Here is a 20,541-nt window from a genome sequence, read left to right on the forward strand (position 1 = left end):
CCCAGTCAGAACTCTTGCCCCCCTGTTGCCCCAAGAAAAAAGCCAAAATTACGAAAATGTCCACTTCTTGTGGTGATTTGCGCAAAATGTGTTGATTTTGCCCCTGAAATTCATGTTGCCCCCCACCCTAATCCCCCCGGGTGCCACTGCTGAAGAACCTCAGGGCTTTCTTGATGGGGGACAAAATAAAAAAATCGGGGAGAAGACAAAAAAAAATTCCCGGTTGCATTACTATATAGGCCTAATCTATTAAAAGAGCTCATTAAAAAGAGAAAACTATGGTCTTCGATCTTCCAAAAACAGGACTTTATTGTTGGGGCAATATGAGTCAGCATGCAACAATTTAGTAGGCCCCGGTACTTCCTCCTTTTTTTTAAATTAAAAAAACATTTTCAGATATAAGACAAATATAATCAAACAAGTTCATGTTGCTCCCGATGACCAGCGACCGACCCCTAAGGCCATAATAAAGAAAAGTCTGTCTTCAGTGGCGGCACCAGGAATTTTTTTCGGTGGGCATTGGGGGGAAAAGTGAATTTCAGGGAGGGGGGGGCAAGATCAGCAAAATTGTTGCAAAATTGCCGCAAAAAGCGGAAATGTACGTAATTTTGGGTTTTTGCCTCAAATGCCCCCTCCCTTGCCCCAGGCCTTGCCCCCCCCCGTAGCGCCGCCACTGGATTCTTAGACACCCATGCGCATTGCTATATGAACTACAATTTTGCACTAAGCTCAATGCGTCGTTCCGGGGCGTCGTCGGCTGTCATTTTAAATTTTTTTCATTGTGCCTTGGCTGTAAAAAAAAAAAAATCCCACCAGATATCGCATAGCTCATTTTCTTAAAATTTTGAAAATTAAAAAAAGCATAGCACTTAGCTTTTTTACCAAATATGTCTGATACAGATTGTCTTTTGCTTTTTTTTTTCTTCTTCTTCTTTTTTTAGCCTAAACAAGTATTTTTCTGAACGTTCCCTAATTTTATGATCTCATCAGGGATTTGCCTTAATGATTTTTAGCAAAGCAATCAATTAGTAACCGACTGGCAACCGTGATTTTTCAGAATAACATCAACGAAGAAGCCAATGTCCTTTTCACACGGAAGGTGCGGTACACTTGCTGAAAGCCGGACTGAACTTTGGCTGAAATCAGTGTTCATTGAGGATGATGTGATTTATAAATCAGCTGATTTGATCACGCCTGTAGCCGGTGTGTACCAGTGACCAAAATCAACTGCACGGTCTGAAAAATGTGTATATTATTTCACCTATAATCAGTCATGTAAGTACAAATGTTTATACAGACTTACTTAAAATTAATCCAGATAGCCTGCAGCTTTGTTTTGGGTGTGCCATTTCATTTGAAACATGGGAAGGACATGAAATTGACGCTGGCCTAAAAAATAATTGAATGAATCATGCATTGCAATTGCATGCATCAGTCATTCAGTGTGCATTGCCCTAGACTAGTCTGCAGCATATCAATTTGATACATGACATTGACTGTAAAGTTAATTCTTACACTGAGTTTCTGAGAAGAACGGCAATCCCTTGCTCAGATTGATGTGAGCGCCTAATAATGAGCTACAGAGCTGCCACTACTGCACTAGCAGCTGGGCTTAAGCCTTAGCCTTACACTGTGAAACCATAAGTACTCGTTTTGGACAAATCTACTCGTATTCAATCTCTAGCTAACAATGGGCCATAAACCATTGTGATGGCAAAGAAACGAGTAGCAAATACGACAGTAGTACAGAGCACCCTAATCGATATGATTTCCACCCAATGCAGTCGACAGTCAAGACCATCCAAAATGAATGCAGTATTCAACACCCTCGCGATCGATACCGCACGCGACAGCCGGTACTTTGTTTATTTATTTATAGCATCAAACCATCGAGATAAAAATTTAACAGTAGGCTACAATTCGCGTTTATCATATTTTAATATTATTATAAATCGTGATGTCAGGATCATCTAATGATGTAAATTCGAGATGTCAGGTCATGCAGGATCAGCATTTTTTTATCAAAAAAAGTTTACCGATGGATCACACATGCATGATTGAAGAACATAAACCTGTCGCGCATATTTATTCATGTTAATAACGGCAAGTTTCCTTGTCTTCTTCTAGTCTTGAGCCTTTGTCTACGGTTTATACAAAGTACTAAACGTTTGTTTTTTGGTCATTTTGTTTTTATAGAAAAAGCAAACATAAACATACAAATCACCGCAAGTACAAGAGGATTTATCAATTGATAAAAATCCGTAAGACATAAATTAAAATACCGTCGAAAGTTATTCTACTCAGCCACGACTGCCCAGCGATTTATCATTTATGAGCGGGTTGGTGCGGGGCATATAAAGCCTATTATCCCATTTGCTCTTCTTTGTCGAGCACTTGATAAGTACAAACACATTTGAGAGAGGTACTTCACCAATCCAATCAAATACAGTCGTTTAAAACTCCTTTCTTGACCGTGTTCAAGTATAAAACAACGTGCTGATTATTCACAAAAAATTCTGAAACATGGTCTAAACCGGTCGTATGTAAATTTCATACCGGGCATGATTAAAATGTTATGTATTATAGGGCGTACTAGTTACATGTTTAAAATTACATTTGTATTCATTTAGTTTCTAATGTATTTTTCATAAAGATGTATTGTAATAGAGTAGCTAACAATTTGTGCAAATGTGTGTATCCAGGAAAGTTGAGAAAGATCGTATCCTGGGTGTGTATCATCATATCATTACTCAATATCTAATTGTAAAAAAAGAAATAGATATGAAGAACCACCGAAAAATAAATAACATGTATCGATGGAAGAACATGATGAAAATATACAGTAGGCCTAGGCCCTAGATCATTGGGCTTAAATTTATTCCCTTCGGTTCGTTACAAAATGTCACCGCACAAAGTAGGATTTCTCTGCTGTGCTCTGGGTCATACCCAGATTATTCTGCTACCAGAGTTGAAGAGAGAAACAAAGAAGCATGAAACCAAACCAAATGACTTCCCGAGCTCCGTCCATCGCCGGTATCACTCAGATTATCTACATGTAAAAACAACGTCGATAGCCCGAAACACTCAACAGTCTTCATGTGAGGATACGAAAGAGAAGGTCGTGAGTTTCGGGCTACTTATGAAGCTTTTTCTTCACGTTCTACGTTCTTCACCACAAAATCATCATCACCATTACCGGGCACCATTGATGTTTCTTGCCGAGTCGACAAGTGCCGTGGCCCCCGGGCGTGGCCCGTGCGTCTGTGGGAGCTTGAGGACCCGGCCTTTTTTTGGCTTAAATATCTTACCTTTAGGCCTATATTAAATCTATCATCGAAAATATAAAAGCTGCAATTATATATTCCAGAAATAATGTCCATGTTCCATTAAATAGAAATGGCCTGACATCGAATGCCTTTCCGTCTTCTTCTTTGAGGCGATAAAATCCTATCATCGAAAATATAAAAGCTGCAATTATATATTCCAGAAATAATGTCCATAGATGTTCCATTAAATAGAAATGGCCCGACATCGAATGCCTTTCCGTCTTCTTCTTTGAGGCGATAAAATCCTGGGATGTATTCACGATTTTCATTTTCCTGAAGAGCTGTTCATTCCTATTTTGATACTTCCTTATTTATTTATTCCAGGTATGTGTGTGAGAGAGAGTGATTAAGAAAGGCACAAGAAAAAGGGTTGATGGAAGAGAAGATCAAAGATTCCTTGGAGAAGATCCCGTATCAACCAAATCATTCAAAACATTTCACCAGTCGTCCGTCCTCATTTGAAACGCACCTGCTGTCGCGCGCACAATTCAAAACATTCCCACGGCTCCAGATGCAAATCCAGGGTTTTGTAGAATACACAGGGTCGCCGTCTAGGGTATATGTGCTGCGCCGCATTCCATTGTACCAGGTCCATCCACCGTCACCATGGTAACTCACAGTTAAGACGGGATGATACCATAACACGTGTGTGCTTGCTTGTCTTCATAAATCATCGGAAGAGATACGATATACGCGAAGTTTTGAAGTTGTAAACAATTGATAATTTGTCCCAGGCTGTTTGTAATAATAAATGTTTTGCTAATTATCATATCTACGAATCTTTCAAGATGGGACGCACCATTTGATACTCGGGGGGGGGTTGGAAGTTGGGGTCAGGGAAAGAATTTTTTAATTCCATGCATAGGTGGGGAAAATACTTCTTTTTTTTTAGTGTTTTGGTGGGGAAAGTTTGTTTTTTTGCTCATGTTGTGGGTGAGGTTTTTTTTAAAAACTTCCTACCCCCACCCTGAGAAACGTGGGTCACGTGATCAATAATTTATATGATTAATACTGGTAGTCAGGCTGTCTGTGACTCTCACGGTCTGTGAGTCTGTCGGTGCACCTATTTTCTCGGAGACTAGGGGTCGCACGTTCCTCAAACTTGGTGGGTGCATCTTGACCCAATACAGAACAAGTTTGTATTGGTTAGTGGGTCAAGGTCACCCAAAGTTATCTAGGGGTCATCTAAGGTCAAATGAGCAAAAACTGTCGTATGGGTATATGAAACTTGGTGGGTACAGTCAACATTTAGAGGCAAATTTTGAAGGTCATTTTGGGGTCATCCGGGGTCACCCAGGGTTCATCTGAGGTCAAATAACTTAAAACTCGTATATATTGGCATAAAATTTGAGGGGTACAGCGAACATTTGGAGCCAAATATTTGAAGGTCATTTTGGGGTCATCCGGGGTCACCTTGGGTTTATCTGAGGTCAAATAACTTTAAATTGTCGTATGGGCATGAAACTTGGTGGGTACAGACAACATTTAGAGCCAAATTTTTGAAGGTCATTTTGGGGTCATCTGAGGTCAAATTACTAAAACTGTTGTATGGGCATGAAACTTGGTGGGTAGTCAATATTTAGAGCCAAATTTTTGGAAGGTCATTTCAGAGTCCTCCAAGGTCATCCAGGGGTCATCTGAGGTCAACTTAGTAAATACTGTCATATGGGCTTGAAACTTGGTGGGTACAGTCAACATTTAGAGCCAAATTTTTGGAAGGTCGTCCAAGGTCATCCAGGGGTCAGCTGAGGTCAAATTAGTAAATACTGTCATATGGGCTTGAAACTTGGTGGGTGTAGGCCCCTACATTCAACATTTTAGAGCCAAATTTTGGAAGGTCATTTCCGGGTCACCAGGGGTCATCCGAGGTCAATTTTAGTATAAACTGTTGGATGGGCATGAAACATGTACGTGTTCCCGGAGTGATGATGCATATGATATGGACTGAGACTAGACAAGTATCTATACCCGGGACTAGTACCCATGGAACTCATACTTCCACGGTATTCCCACACCTTCGACTGAAAAAAAAAATCGTTGTCTCCACCTAAATGAATTCCTATACTCATTTTGTTTCTGATCCCGTAATGACCGAATGAAAAAATCAACTGGTTTTATGCATGAGCGCAAAAATTGTGTTTCCGAATTCTGCGCTCAATAATGTTTTATCACCTGCTTAGGCCTACTCATGCTATGTTTTATGTTATATAGTCTTGGTGGTATGTAGGGTTTCACCTTGCCCCCCCGAAACTCTGCATTACCCCCCCTACATGACACACACACCTTCACGAACCAATTCAAAGAATTGAGCCCGGAAATGTAAAATGTTAGTTTTGCGCACCTAAATCCGAATTTGTGTTTGTGTTTGCATCTAAAATTATTAACCTATAAATCACATGAGCTTGGGGGTATTTAGGTGAGTGTAGGGTGTGTGTTTGTGTGGGTCGGAGACCGACGGATGTACTTTGTAGGTTCTCCCTACTCATTTGTTTTTGATCCCGGACGCATACGGTACGTAATGACTGAATGAAAATCACCCGGTTTCATGCATGAGCGCAAAAGTCTTGTTCCCGAATTCTGCGCTCATTAGGGACGCACCATTAGATTCTCAGGGGGGCATGGGAGTTTGGGTCAGGCAGAATTTTTTTTTTCGTCGCCGAAGGCGGCGGAATTTTTTTTTTTTCGCCTCCAAGAGCACCAAATTTTTTTTTTGCCGCCTTTGGCGGCGAAGTTATTTTTTTTCAATTTTAATGTACATTTTTATACAAAGTTGGGTGGGGGAAATTTTTTTTTTTTACTCATCAGTGAGGCAAAATTTTTTTTTTTTTTTTCTCACTAGTGGGCAAAGTTTTTTTTTTTTCAAAAAACTCCCATGCCCCCCCTGGAAATCTAATGGTGCGCCCCTTAATGTTTATCATGTGCTGGGGTGTATTTAGGTGTGTGTCAGCTGGTGTGTATGGGTCGGGTGTAGGCCTACACTCTAATATCGCACTATTCTCTTTTAATTGAAACCCTACTCATTTTGTTTCTGTTGATCGAATGACAATCACCCGGTTTCATGCATGAGCGCAAAAGTCTCATTTCCGAATTGTGCGCTCAATATTAAATGTTTTGTCATAATGCTTAGGTGTATTTGGGCGTGTGTATGATGGGGTTTGGGGTCGGGTATACACTGTAATTTCGTATACCATTCAATTTAAAATTAATTCCTACTCATTTGTTTCTGATCCCGTAATGACCGAATGAAAATCGCCCAGTTTCTTTATGCATGAGCGCAAAATTCTCTTTTCCGAATTCTGCGCTCAATTATGTTTTGTCATAATGCTGGGGGGTATTTGGGTGTGTGTCTGCTGGGGTGTGTGGGTCGGGTGTTCACTCTAATATCGTGCTATTCAATTTTAAATGAATTCCTACTCATTTGTTTCTGATCCCGTAATGATAAATAAAAATCACCCGGTTTATGCATGAGCGCTAAAGTCTCGTTTCCGAATTCTGCGCTCAATGTTTTAGGTGCTTGAGTGTAGGGGTGGGGGTGCGTGTGTGTGTGTGGGGGGTGCTGGGGAGGGTGTTCGTGTGTAAGTGTGGGTCGGATGGACGCTCTAATTTTGTACTATCCATTTTTTATTAGAATTTTGATCCCGTAATGACTGAATGAAAATAGGCCTACATGGTATTATGCATGAGCGCAAAACTTGAACTCTCGTTTCCAAATTATGCGCTCAATACAAGCATGATCTAAGAATTTTATAATTATGTGCTTGTACTTTTTGTTGTTCGTGTATAGAATGGGATGAACGTGGGGGGACCTGCTGACCCCAAACAAAATCTACTCCCCCTTGGCATAAAATGAAAAAAAAACCCAAAACATTGAAATATAATATTACTTGGCGGTTACCCATATTTGGCGGTTCTCGGCTGGACGCGATTACTTGGCTGATGGTAACTGAAGCCACCAAGTGTCATGCCCATATGATAGTTTTTACTAATTTGACCTCAGATAACCCTGGTGACCCCAAAATGACCTTCCAAAAATTTGGCTCTAAATGTTGACTGTACCCACCAAGTTTCATGCCAATACAACAGTTTTTACTAATTTGACCTCAGATGACCCATGGGTGACCTCAAATGACCCCAAAATGACCTTGCAAAATTTTGGCTCTAAATGTTGTCTGTACCCACCAAGTTTCATGCACATATGACAGGTTTTAGTAGTTTGACCTCAGATGACCCCTGAGTGACCTCGGATGACCCCAAAAATGATCTTCCAAAATTTTAGCTCTAAATGTTGACTGTACCTACGAAGTTTCATGCCCATATGACAGTTTTAGTAATTTGACCTCAGATGACCCCTGGGAGGGGGCCTGAGGTCAGATGATTTACGAACATAACCTTCTTGCCAGGACAGAACTACACCCACCCATCGTGGTTTTTTTTTAACGCGCTCGGGGAAGAGTCGGCGCCCATGGGGCACCCACCCACCCCCTTTAACCATAAATCATTGCAGAAAACATTCCACATTTACCGACCCAGTCGGACCCACCACCGCCCTGCATTAACTCTGCCCCCCCCTCCCAGCCGGTAAACATGCACATGGGCCCTGCACCCTCACCATGCTCACCTCGAAAAAGCACCCCCTCCCACCCTCCCACTAAAAATTCCCCGTGCCGCCACTGCGCATTTTAATACAAGGTCTGTGGTCTATTTAGTGACGCACCATTAGATTCTCAGGGTGGGGGTGGGAAGTTTTCAAAAAAAAAACTTCACTACATGAGCAAAAAAAAAAACTTTCCCCACCAACACTAAAAAAACCCAAAAAAACTTCCCCCACCTAACTGTGTATAAATGGATGAAATTTAAAAAAAATTCCCCTGACCCCAACTTCCTACCCCCTGAGTATCAATGGTGCGTCCCTTATAATGTTTGGATCAGAGCATGGACCAAAAATTGTGACCGCACACACGCACACCTGTGTAGGCGCCATTTCGTCTGGTATAAATAAAACACTCCTCAAAAACTAAAAAAAAATCATCAATTGGTATGTACATGCACTCTGCAGCTATGGTACTAGCTAGGGATTTTCCCATGTTGTCGCAATCATCTGTCGCCACCTAAAAACCTATAAATAGAAACAATAAATAATGACTTGGGAGTCGGAGATTTTATTAGGGTGTTCTATTTGATGTTTCTTCCAGGTTTCCTACAGATCCTTTTAGCGCATGATTTTATTTATATTCATTATTAGGGGTGGTGCAATAATTATGTGTACTCCTGGGGTGAATTCTCAAAATGGTCTGCCAAAAACGCTTGCCCCCCTTTGACGTGCCAAAAATTCTTTGCCCCCCCCCCTTTACACATGCAAGATTTTTGGGGAACCCAAATTTAAAACCTTAAATTGTCTTATCATATATGCGAGCGCAGCGAGCAGGAAATTTTGCATATTTGAATGTGTTCCTAACGTTTTCCTGTGCTTTTTTAGGGCGTAATGTAGAAACGGTACCCAAAAATATCTGTGCCAAAAATTGCTTGCCCCCCCCTTTCGACCTGCCAAAATCGCTTGACCCCCCTTTTGACCTGCCAAAAATGCTTGCCCCCCCCCTTCGGGCCTGCCAAAAATCTTTGCCCCCCCCTATAATTCACCCCCTCCGGGGTACACATAATTATTGCACCACCCCTTATATGGTCTCAGTATTGGTGTAAATTAAATACAGACTATTGTAATGGTTTGATTTAAAAAAAAATTGAAAATCAGTTAAACAAGTTCGTAAAATTACAAGCACATAATTATACAGATTCTGATGAAATTGAAAATATAATTTCCCCAAATTACACGTTTGTTTACATTTTATGTGCGCGCGGTAAACCATGTACTCTCCGACGAAATGTGGTTCTAAAAATAGGTACCATATACCATGTGTTCCCTAGCTGGGCATGGATACCCTCATTTAAATAACTAGGGCGGTCACGACCGCTTCCCAGAAATAACATCAATGAGGTTCGGCTCATCAAAGTCAGTTAATACACATGGATGAGGGAATTCAACTTTCAATATAAACAAATCAAATGTATCGCAATGAAAATGATCAATTCAGCATGTTCAGTTGGGCTGAAATCGAGTCAACTGATCCGGCGGCGCTGGCCTAATTTTAAATTGCTTAATGGACATTCCCGAGAGACATTCACGAGTCCGGTCCATTTGCATTATCATATCAGTAAAAACAAGATGAAGACCGGAGATGAAGATCACGTTGGTGCTTGGCCGGGCTTTCTTCAGATTCGTGGACGACGGAGTACGACTACGAATAGGCCTACTGCCCGATACTGCAGGATCGACTCTTTCAATTCAGGACTCAGTTCAATTTTGTTGGTGGTTTATCGACTTTCAACTTTAAATTCACAAATGCTCGGCATGTTGCATAAATTTGGTTATTTCACCGGCCAGGAACTGCCGGGCTGGGTGGCCGGTGGGTCTCGGTGCGGTGTGGGTTATCATCCCGGACTGTCCCGGCCTTCATAACTTATGGGCTTGCACTTGGATCCGGACTTAAGTACGTGATTTATTAATTATGTGTAGTGCTTTGGTTCTAAAAAATTGGAAAGGAGCAGAACACGTCCGTCAAACAATACAACTCATGAACTTACAAGGAATATAAATTGAGATGAAACCCGAGATGAAAGAAGTTACAAGCCAAAAATACGGTAGGCATATAAAACTACATACGCAGGTTGGTTTTTTTCACGTTGCGTCACGTCCGTGCCGATTTATAAACTTTCAAAACAACGGATATAAAAGACTTTGTCATGATCTTAGTTCTCATTTATAGATATTCTTGATCCATTGGTTATTAATTAGTAGGCCTACTCCGGATCCATGGCAGAGCGGGACAACACAATTTATCGCCAGCCAAACAAATATTATTAATTAAAGACGCAAGCAATCTAATTTTAATTGACACATGATTTTCTCCTTCGTAGTTCAAAAAAAAGTATGAATAAAAAATACGTATGAGCTCGTAGGCCTATTCCAAGTATAATGTAAATTTTGAGTGATTTATATTTTAACTTGGTGATCAACACGTGTTGCTGTTGTGTTGCAATCAGTGACAGAAATATTAAACGGCAAACTCTAGAGACAAGAAGATGGTCATGCTAAAAGTAATGTTGATAAAATTAGGTTATTTATATTACTGATTTGACATCCAACAATTTGCTACGATCGATCGAACCTTTTATCACTCGGCGACGCTGAAGTATGTACGGTACTTATCTCGGCTCAAGTGGGTTTGGAGCTCCCAAAATAACCAATACACCCAAGCTGTGCATTGGGTGCTTTTTGCTGATTTGCTACTCGTTTTTGCTGCTCGTTTCTCAAGTGGCGATGCTCGTTTTTCAAGTGGCGATGCTCGTTTTTGCTACTCGTATTAAAGTGGATTGGGTAACATAACAAAGGAGGAACAATGGTTAATTCCTCATTGTTAGGAGGTTTTGAAAACGAGTAGAAGTGTCCAATACGAGTAGTTTTCCATTACCAGTGTTAGTACAAGGAACTTATACGATGTCTAGTACGAGGAACCCATACCGTAAGCTTAGCTCTGCTAGTACGGTATGGGAGGATCTGTATGCAGAAAGCGAGTGCAACATAATTTCAATTAGAGCAATTAATAAACAGTACAAGGCTCCAGAAGCTTAAATATAGATCTGCATGTTTGTCATAATATTAATTACACGGGTTGTTGTACTTCTTACCTAAACGTGCATGGCTGAAATTGTAATTAATACTCCATTATGAATCCAGAAAAAAATAAGTTTTCCGGAGCACACAATCCCAATGTAACTTCAACTTTTAATGCCGTAAATATGAAATATCACATGATCAGATGTCACGTGGTAGGCCTACATGTCAGCTCTGTGCCAAAAGCAGTGTCCGAAATAAGGAAAATATGAAGGTTATCCCGAGGATAACTAAAGCATGAATTCTGCTTGTCCTCAATACATTTTGGTTGTCCCCAAATGTGTCATACTTTTGGAGGTCAAATATAGTGGTTGTCCAGAGGATAAGTACATAGCTCAATATGGTTGTCCCCAGTGATTTGTGGACAAGAGGACAAGAGGATAAGTGCTTATTTCGAACACTGGCCAAAAGCGATGTTTAGGCTGTTTTCCCAGTCGCTGCAAAAGCATCAATTATGACAAAAGCCACCCATGGCCGTACGCAATCAACTAATAAACGATGTGCACTAGTCTATGAATCAAGCCTTTGGAGTAATTCGCCCTGTGTAATTAGAGTTTGACACATAAAATATGACTTCCAATTTTAGTGCCGTAGGTTGCATGTACTGAAGTTTTTAGATGGCATTTGCCATCTTTTTTTGGTGATTGTACAATCCATGCAATGCAGCATATGGTTCTTTTCATAAGGAACACAGGATTAGTTTGATGAACAATTTAGAGTGAGTATATGTGTACTTTACTGACAAATCGATGCACTCAAACTGAGAGGCCTCTTCTGTCATGTCTGTGCAAACTTAAAATAGGGCATCGTCAATAACGAAAATGTCATACCGATAAATGACACGTCTGTTTTGCCCGGTTTTTTAAGTTTGCCTTGCGAACTATACGATGTCCTCATTCACAAACTGATACTATCTGTCCATCGTATAAGACTGTTACCGTACGGCAATGTGGTGAAGGAATATTACACAGTCAAGAATAGGCTCCATCATTTTTTTATTATGATCCCTCCCAGTCTCCCGAAACATCAAAAGCGTTGCACTTAAAGACTCTCCTTTTTCACATAACGCAGACAAAGTAGGGCCAACTTGCCTAGAAATGGTCAAATTTTGGCAAGAAATATCTCTGTATAATCCTATGTAAGTCCCATATCACATCGTTATCGGCGATCGAACAATTTCAAGATGTTTTGCATTTTTAATATGAAAATTGATACTTTGTATGTCATACTCTATTTTAAATGATTTCAAAATGCATTCAAATTTGAATCATTTATAGACTATGACATGAATACAAATTATCAATTTTCATATTAATAAAAATACAAAACATCTTGAAATTTTTTTTTTTTAGGTCAACCATGAATGATCCTAGCATTTAGGTCTAGGTCCAGGGACACTACTAAACCGAAAAGAAATCATGATGCGTGTTTTTTGTTTTTTTTTCTTTCTTTTTTTTTTTATATTTTGGGTACCCGGGTACCCGCCCGAAAATTAAACGGGTACCCGGGCACAAAATTACCCGAAAATCCCAACCCTACCTGCTACAGTGCATTTTTTTCAAATGTTGAACAGCTTTTTTAATACTTTTAATTATATTTTTAGCACATCCATGAACCTAATTTATCAAATGTATCAACCAACAATCCCGCTTATACGGGGCAAGATTTATATAAGAAACATAGGCTGTTTCAATCACGAAAATTAACCTAAATTTCGCACATACACGTAAGACTTGGCGATAGACTATTCAGATATCGTTGTCAAGCTCGAGGTGATTGACCCCCAATGATTGACAGTTGGGAACGCGTACTGTATGCAATGCTGAACGCATAGCCATGGAAGCCGGGTGCTAAAGTGGGTGCTAAAACCTCAAATGGTGACCTCCATGCGTGTACCGGGGGGTGCTAAAGTGGAACCAAAACAACAGCGGGAATCGTGTGTTAAATCGACAGGAGGGATCAGCGAAATTTACTGTCAGCCCTCTGTTTGGACGCATACATAATCGGCCAATCAGATTTTCGGTCAGTTGCTATGATTGTAAGATGATTGATTCAGCCAATCAGAACCATCTGTGATACGCACTGCACGGTCTCAAAATGTAAACTAAATAAGTTAACTGCCGCTCTTCTCTGACAAAAACTATTTAATACTTCCGAAGTTCTGTCTCAGGTGATTGTGCTGTGCCCGGGTGCTGTGCGCGCCGAGTGTTCATGAGCAATGAGCGTAAACACAGTTCGTGATAAACAATCACGCTGATTACAACGACAATGGTCTTGACAACAAGATGGTTTTTTAGGTTGAAAGTTAAAACAAACAGTGCTTTTTAAAACCTTTTTGGCCCACACACATATGTGGAAGGCGAAATGTTATCATCCAGATGATGCCTAGTTGTTTAGCATTAACCATTAAACCACCCTGCACGTTTTGTGTTACTTGAATTTGACCTTATTTGCAAAATTCCATTCTGAAGTTTATACATGCAATTTTTCCCAACGAACTTGGTACTTGGTAGGGTGTTGTATAGTTTCTGTCATGCTAAATTTGCATAATGAATATTATTATTAATGACTTCGAAATTTGCATTATTTTTTGTACTTGAAACCTTTGTTATTTACCCACCTTTGTGTGGGTGCCACCTTAATTATGAACCGTGTAATTCTATTCTAGTTTAAATTTCTACTATCGCATTGACACAAATCAAGAGTCAGATATTAAAACCATAAAAATTGCACATTTGTTTCATTTCCAATTGTCTTTGCAGAATGGCAGATGTGACAAAAAACATTCCAGTCTCAGGACCAAACATGGAGGAATTAGGTATCCCTATAGCGACGCTACCTAACCTCAGACGAGTGGATTCCACCAATAAAATCTTCCGTTCTTCAAGACAAGATTTGGTATCCCCTGAAGATTGTAAGAAACTCAACCAACTTGGTATCAGGACTATACTTGACTTTCGTTCCCCAAGTGAATACAAACGGGCAAGTGGCAATAAACTATTTGACGCCAACACAGAAATTGTATCCACACTTGTCCCAAGCAAAAAGAACAGAGACAGCCCAATACGGACTAAGAAAGTTACGGTGAATCCGCCGGGCCCAGAATATGAATCCCGCGTGAAACGCCGGTATCTGTTTGATTTCTTCCAGTTTAATTACATCAAAGCGGTTTTCGTCAGAGCAACCTGGTATCAACAGCTGATTTCTCTTTTGTATCTCATCGTGGATTTGATTATGAGGAATCATTTCAAGTATTTTGTGCGGTATTTCGGGGTTACCGTTCTCAATCCAGCTGGTTTAGGTCAACAGTATATTGATATTTTGGAGTACAGTAGCACACAGATTCAGATAGGTGAGAATTTAAGTAGTTATTATAACAGTATTATTAAATAAAATATTAAAAATAATTACCTGCGTCTTATGAATATTCAATTTATGAGATGCTTTTTTAGACCTGTTGAAGATGTATTGCATCCATGTGTTCATCTCTGGAAGCTAGTGTAAACATCTATCTTTACACTACTATTCAGTAGTCTGTCCTGTCTGTTGAGAGTACCATCAGTGCATTTACAAGGTTGCTTGGTCAGCGTACGGATAAATTGCCCTTCTACGCATGTGCATATGGCCTGAGGGATTAGGTTAGCATGTACAATTTGAAAATACTGCTGTGAAATCCAACATGTTGGATTTCACAGCAGTATTTTCAAATTGTACATTTTTTTTTTGTACATGCTAACCTAATGCACTGATGGTACTCTCAACAGCTCTCAACTTGAGACAGGACAGACTATTGAATAGTAGTGTAAAGATAGATGTTTACACTAGCTTCCAGAGATGAACGGAATTCTCGTGCTCGTGATGAGCGTACACAGCGTAAACAAAGAGGGGGGTTCTGATTGGCTGATTGGCAACAGACCGGCAATCTGATTGGTTGATAGATTGAACAAATTTTACATCATTCAGGAAATGCCATTTTAAAGACTAGTGCCTTGACAAATCTGTTTGCTTTATTTTTTAGCATTGCGTTTGCTATCGGAACCAGAGAACCTTCCAGCCCTTATTAGTTGTGCCCATGGTAAAGATAGAACAGGAATAGTTGTAGCGTTAGTGCAGTTACTACTGGGGAAATCAACAGACTACGTAGCAGAAGAATATGCCTTATCTGAGGTGAGTAATTAGCCGACGGAGAAGATATCCTACACTTCCCACAATGCATTTCTTCCTTGTGTTGATTTGCTATTCTGTAAGTACCACTGCAACATGTGTCGATTGTGGTAAAAATACCTCAATTAACAGTGCTCATCCAGATCTGGCAATTGAGGCATTTCCAGTCACTATATCAACCCATGTTGCACTGAATTAGCAAATCAGTACCGGTACAGGAAAGAAATGCATTGTGGGAAGTGGGAGATATCTTCCTGGGCACTCGAATAGAAAAGTGCTTAGCTATTTAATGCATCCCGAAACATGAAACTAGCTGGGCGTTATCAGAGCCAATTTCTGGTGGGATCATTCAGAGTACATATCTGATGGCTTTATTCTTTTTCCTGCAAAAAGAAATGTGTCATAATACATGTACTAGGCCATGGGTATCAGTGTGAAAATGTGGAGTCTATTTTAAAATTGATTTTTTTCCAACAATTTTGCAGCAATTTCACAAAATGTGATGTCACAATCCTTAATGCAGCTATGCACATGATAAGAGATCGTTGTAGCCACGTGGGTCTCTTGATATACTGGCCAGGTAGCTAACCAACCATGGGTAGCGCTAGGTTGCTTTTTGGGGTCCCGGACCCACCAAAATAGAGTTCGGACCGCCTGTTTTTAAATTTTCTGCAAGTTCAGGGGTCCCTGAAGACCCCCAGTTTTTCAATCTAGCGCTATTGCAGACATACTATTTATGCTGCATTTGTGCAACTCGGACTCGCCAAACTCTACTCCGGACCCCTTACTTTTTAATTTTCTGCAAGTTCAGGGGTCCCTGCGGACACTGGAGTGTTTACTTCTACATTGTAGCGCTACCCCTGTAAGCAACGTGTAGTTCCCATAACATGAGATCGTCTGGTGTCCCGGGACTCACAAATAGGGGTATCCCAAGATCTTGTATTGTATACAATTCAGCCAGCGCATCTAGGATTTTGGCTTCTGCAATGCCATATATATTTTTCTCAATTTAGTAAATGGAAATTGTGAGAAATAAAGAAGAAAAATTTGATAAGGATGGAAACCCTGGAATGCTAGATTAATATTTTGGACCTTTTTTACATGTACGTGCTGTTGGCCTAAACAATGTAGAAAATAAACACCCATCCAAAATGAATACAGGTACACCTTTCTATCTGAGAAAAGAAATAATAATTATAGTCTATGTTACTCATGTAAAGATAACTTAGTAAATATTATATCTTCTTGCTTTATTTGATTCATGCTGCATGCTTAATTCTCACATTGTTTCACTTTCATAATGCAGATAGGATTGCAAGGCATACGGCAGAGGGTGGAGGTTGAAATCATTGATCGTTTTCATTTTGACGAGTCTTTCACACATGCAAGGAAAGAGACTATGTTAACAACGCTGCAATATATTTATGACACGTAAGTACACAGTGACTAATCGCAGAAATCCCAGACCACTTCCGTTTCACACCACCCCACCCGAAACACCTCCAAGTTCACCCAAAACACCTAAACTCCATCCAGAACACTCCAGACTGAACCCTGTGTAGTTCACCCCACCAAACCCGAAACACCCCAAATGAAACCCACCTCACCAAGCACATCCCCAAATTCATCTGTAAACACCCCCAAAAATCCCAGTATTAAAAATATAGAGCTTTTATGTTGAGGAGGATGCCTTGGGATGATAGGGTGGAAGTGCATGATGACCCCTTGTGATGTTTATATTTTGTGTCATGTTAAATATATGAATATTAATGAGATTATTTGCATATTTTGCCATACGTTCCATCATCCACTTTGAAACACAATAGCCGTCATGTAGGATTATAGGGCATGATGACCTGTTGTGCTGAATATGAATGATCCTATTTGCATATTCTTTGTATTTACACCTTTGTTGTGGTGGCCACATTAATTACAAGGAATATCATTCTAGTTATCAAATCATTCCATGGATTAAAACAACATCATTATTCTTGTCTTTCCTTTTTTTTCAGATATGGGTCAGTAGAAAGCTATCTAGAGTATATTGGCTTGGGAAAAGAGGACCAAGAAAAGCTGAAACAGGCACTTGAAGCAGAGTAAATGCAACACCAGTCTAACCCTCACAGTATAATGCAAGGATTGGACTTTTGTGCAATTTACGACAGCAAAGATGCACTAGTGTTTTCAACAAAATGCAAACAAATTTGATACGCTTATAAAACAGGCCAAAAAATGCATTAATACATCTCCCTTCCAGTTCATTTAGGAAGTTCAATTTCTGCATGTTGTCATGATTTACCGGTAAATGTGGGATGAAATTGGATATGTGAGTACATTTTGATGGTTTGATATAAATATGATTTACTCAGTTCTTTAAATAACAAAATCTACTTTAATATTGAATTTGAACAGGTCTGTGAGATGTACTTCATAGTTGTTTGCTGATTTTAAGCTTACTTCAAATTTGAACAGCATTGGACATAAAAAAGCGCAAAAAAATGCAATCGATATTAATTGCGAAAATTAATAATGCCATCGTGCAAAGGTCCGAACCTTAATAATGTGTGTGTAACTTATATAATATTGGATGGCTTGAGTGTGATGCGAAAATGTACCGCATCGGTATGAGTCATGAAAATAGCGACCGAGCGGAATGCGAGTCCTGTATTTTTATGACAAATGCGGTATATTCTTGTATCACATGAAAATAACTAAGCCATCCAATATTATTATTATTATATAATTTGAAGCTTTTTCTATGATTATTGAGTGCCAAAGTACCCAAATAAACATGTTGGTGCAATTTAAAAACCAGTCATTTATACTATAATCATTTTCATCATGTTTACCAGCGGTACAAAACAACAAACTGCATATTTACGCCTGCCTTATTGGTCTTTCCGCAAGCACAGGTATGCGTGGTAAAGCGCTTCAAGTTGCACCCGCCAATGCAAAATGTGCTCGTCCGTTCAGTATCACAATATCTTACATGGCAATTACTGTGCAGTATTTAAATATTTGTGATATTGATATACATGTAGCTAAAAGCTTCATATTATATAATAATACTGTATTGCTTGTAATAAACGCTCCCCCTCTAATAAACGCCCCCTCCCAATTTTTCTGTGAAAAATTGACAAAAATGCAACCATTTCCATGCCATATCGTGTAGGTAAGCTTAAAACTTGCATCAGTCATGTCAGTCACGATCGCTAAATTGAATGGACAAAACCTATTATGACTCAACTCCCATCCATTTCATTGCCTAATTATGGTAGAATTTCACTAATTCCATGCACTTACAGCTGTAATTTTGTTGTAATTCCTACGAAAATATCTTTTTCAGTGGGTGCCGCCATCATGTATAGTCGTAAATCCCTCCTTTTAATAGGAGCACCATCGGGAAATTGGACCCGATTTTTAAGCTTTTTTCACTGACAATTCACTTCCAATAAACGCTCCCCTTTTGGAAAAATGCAACGCCCCCGGGGCGTTTATTACAAACAATACGGTATATTATTTATAGTACGCTATCATTCCATATTTTTATTACTGTAAAAGTGGTCTTTTTTTTTGCATTGCATTGCACTTTGCCCATTTTTGGACTACTGTACTTAAATTGTTTTTAAATTCACAATTTTGAATGTGTTCGGTGCAAAAATTAATGTTTCACAAATATGTTCACTTTAAATTTATACCCTCTCTAAAGAAGACAACTTAATTTGCCATCAACTTGCTGAAATCCTACATCATTAAAAGTGATGAAAAATCTTAAAGGGGCATTTCGTGATCCACAGCCTCATCCCACACTTTTCCCAAAAAAAGTTGAGATTTTTACACCACTGGATACCTCTGGCTACATAATGTTTATGTACCAAATATTTAATTAATTCGCTTAGCAAAAATATCGCTAAATTTGAATTTCGTTCTGGTGCACCAGAACGAAATTACAACACATTGTCTATGGAGCAGTGTAATACACATAATCATGCATAACTCGCAAACGCAAAATCGGAATCAACTGAAATTTTGGAAATAAGCTTTTTTCGTGAATATCTACTGAAAAATGTCATAAAAAGAGGATGCTAGGATCACGAAATCCTCCTTTAAATAGAAAATTTCACCCATATAAAAACGTGTTTGTTTTCTGTAGGCTGCACACATTTTGTTTTGGGGATGAAGTTTACTCCATTTTTTTTTTTTATCTGAGAAATCAGAAAATATATATTTTCAAGCAAAAAATTGTGACCAAGTTGGTCAAAATCTCAACCTTTTTTGAGAAGAGTGGGTGGGGGGGGTGAGCAAGGGTGAAAATAAGAAATGGAACCAGGGGCTACTTCTAATCAACAAGGGGACGGCTCCCGTCTCCCACTTATTTTCACCCTTGGGGGTGAGGCTGTGGATCACAATACATGAATATTGGTTTTGCTAATGGTATTGCTACACACATGTATTGCCCAAGTTTTACAAATACTAGAGCATATTTTCGCAGCTCAAAATATGTGTGATTTATGATTTTGTTTGAATTGAACCATAATTTTTGTGGCATTCAATTTATGCCAAATTCATACATTTTCTTAAAAGGCCTTTTGGGAAAAGAAATATTTCAAACCATACAAATTTTTGCGAATCCTTGTCACTGGCAAAATTCACATTTTTTTTCTGTGAACAGTACATATTTTACAGTATCAGGAATCCTTTATCAGTAGGTGTTAACCATTTACTGGACCAGCCCATGTATGTCATGTTGGATGCATTCTACTACGGTAATAAAATTTTTACATTTGCAATGTGTACATATTTGTATAAATTGTGATTTCTATCACATGATCATGTTTGAATAAGCACTGTTGATTTGCAAGATAAAAAGGATAGCTACATGTATGCCATCCATATATATGATATCGTTATCACCAATCAAATGGTAATTATTGTTTGTACAAAACTGCATGTACATGTAGCTAGTTTCAGTTTCAAGCAAGGAATTTCACAAGTATTTTAAATTTGCTATAGTATGAGTTATGCTGTATTACCCTGTTTTTACATGCAACTGTTTTCAATTTGAAAAGGTCAAATTGAATATATTATTTTGTTTTGTGTACAAAATTGGAAAACATGTAAAGTCTTGGGAAGTTGGGATACAGCAACAACAAGTTTCTGATGCCAGGTTTAAACTGAGAAAATTACCTTGTAATTGTCTCAGAACTGGAATAAATTAGGGGTGGTGCAAGAATTATGTGTATCCCCTGCGTAGTGAATTATAAGGGGTGGGGTAAAGATTTATGGCAGTCCAAAGGAGGGGGTGGGGGCAAGAATTTTTGG

At 39.2% G+C, this 20,541-nt stretch overlaps 1 protein-coding gene across 1 annotated transcript; it reads left to right on the forward strand.

Moving 5' to 3' along the window:
- The first annotated feature begins 1,096 nt into the window (after positions 1–1,096).
- On the forward strand, positions 1,097–17,492 carry LOC140164724 (uncharacterized). Its single transcript, XM_072188081.1, has 5 exons — positions 1,097–1,275; positions 13,818–14,407; positions 15,074–15,222; positions 16,526–16,650; positions 17,232–17,492. The coding sequence occupies exons 2-5, from the start codon at positions 13,819–13,821 to the stop codon at positions 17,317–17,319; spliced, it is 951 nt and encodes a 316-aa protein (XP_072044182.1). The 5' UTR covers positions 1,097–1,275; position 13,818; the 3' UTR covers positions 17,320–17,492.
- Positions 17,493–20,541: the final 3,049 nt, after the last annotated feature.

The sequence above is a fragment of the Amphiura filiformis genome, chromosome 11 (genome assembly GCF_039555335.1).
Source record: "Amphiura filiformis chromosome 11, Afil_fr2py, whole genome shotgun sequence".
Lineage (NCBI taxonomy): Eukaryota > Metazoa > Echinodermata > Ophiuroidea > Amphilepidida > Amphiuridae > Amphiura > Amphiura filiformis.

Bases quoted from the DNA above. Each gene is read 5' to 3' on its own strand.
- LOC140164724 (XM_072188081.1), top strand. From the start codon at position 13,819: ATGGCAGATGTGACAAAAAACATTCCAGTCTCAGGACCAAACATGGAG. The intron at 14,408-15,073 runs GTGAGAATTTAA...TTTATTTTTTAG, and splicing joins TAGCACACAGATTCAGATAG to CATTGCGTTTGCTATCGGAA. The intron at 15,223-16,525 runs GTGAGTAATTAG...TTCATAATGCAG, and splicing joins AAGAATATGCCTTATCTGAG to ATAGGATTGCAAGGCATACG.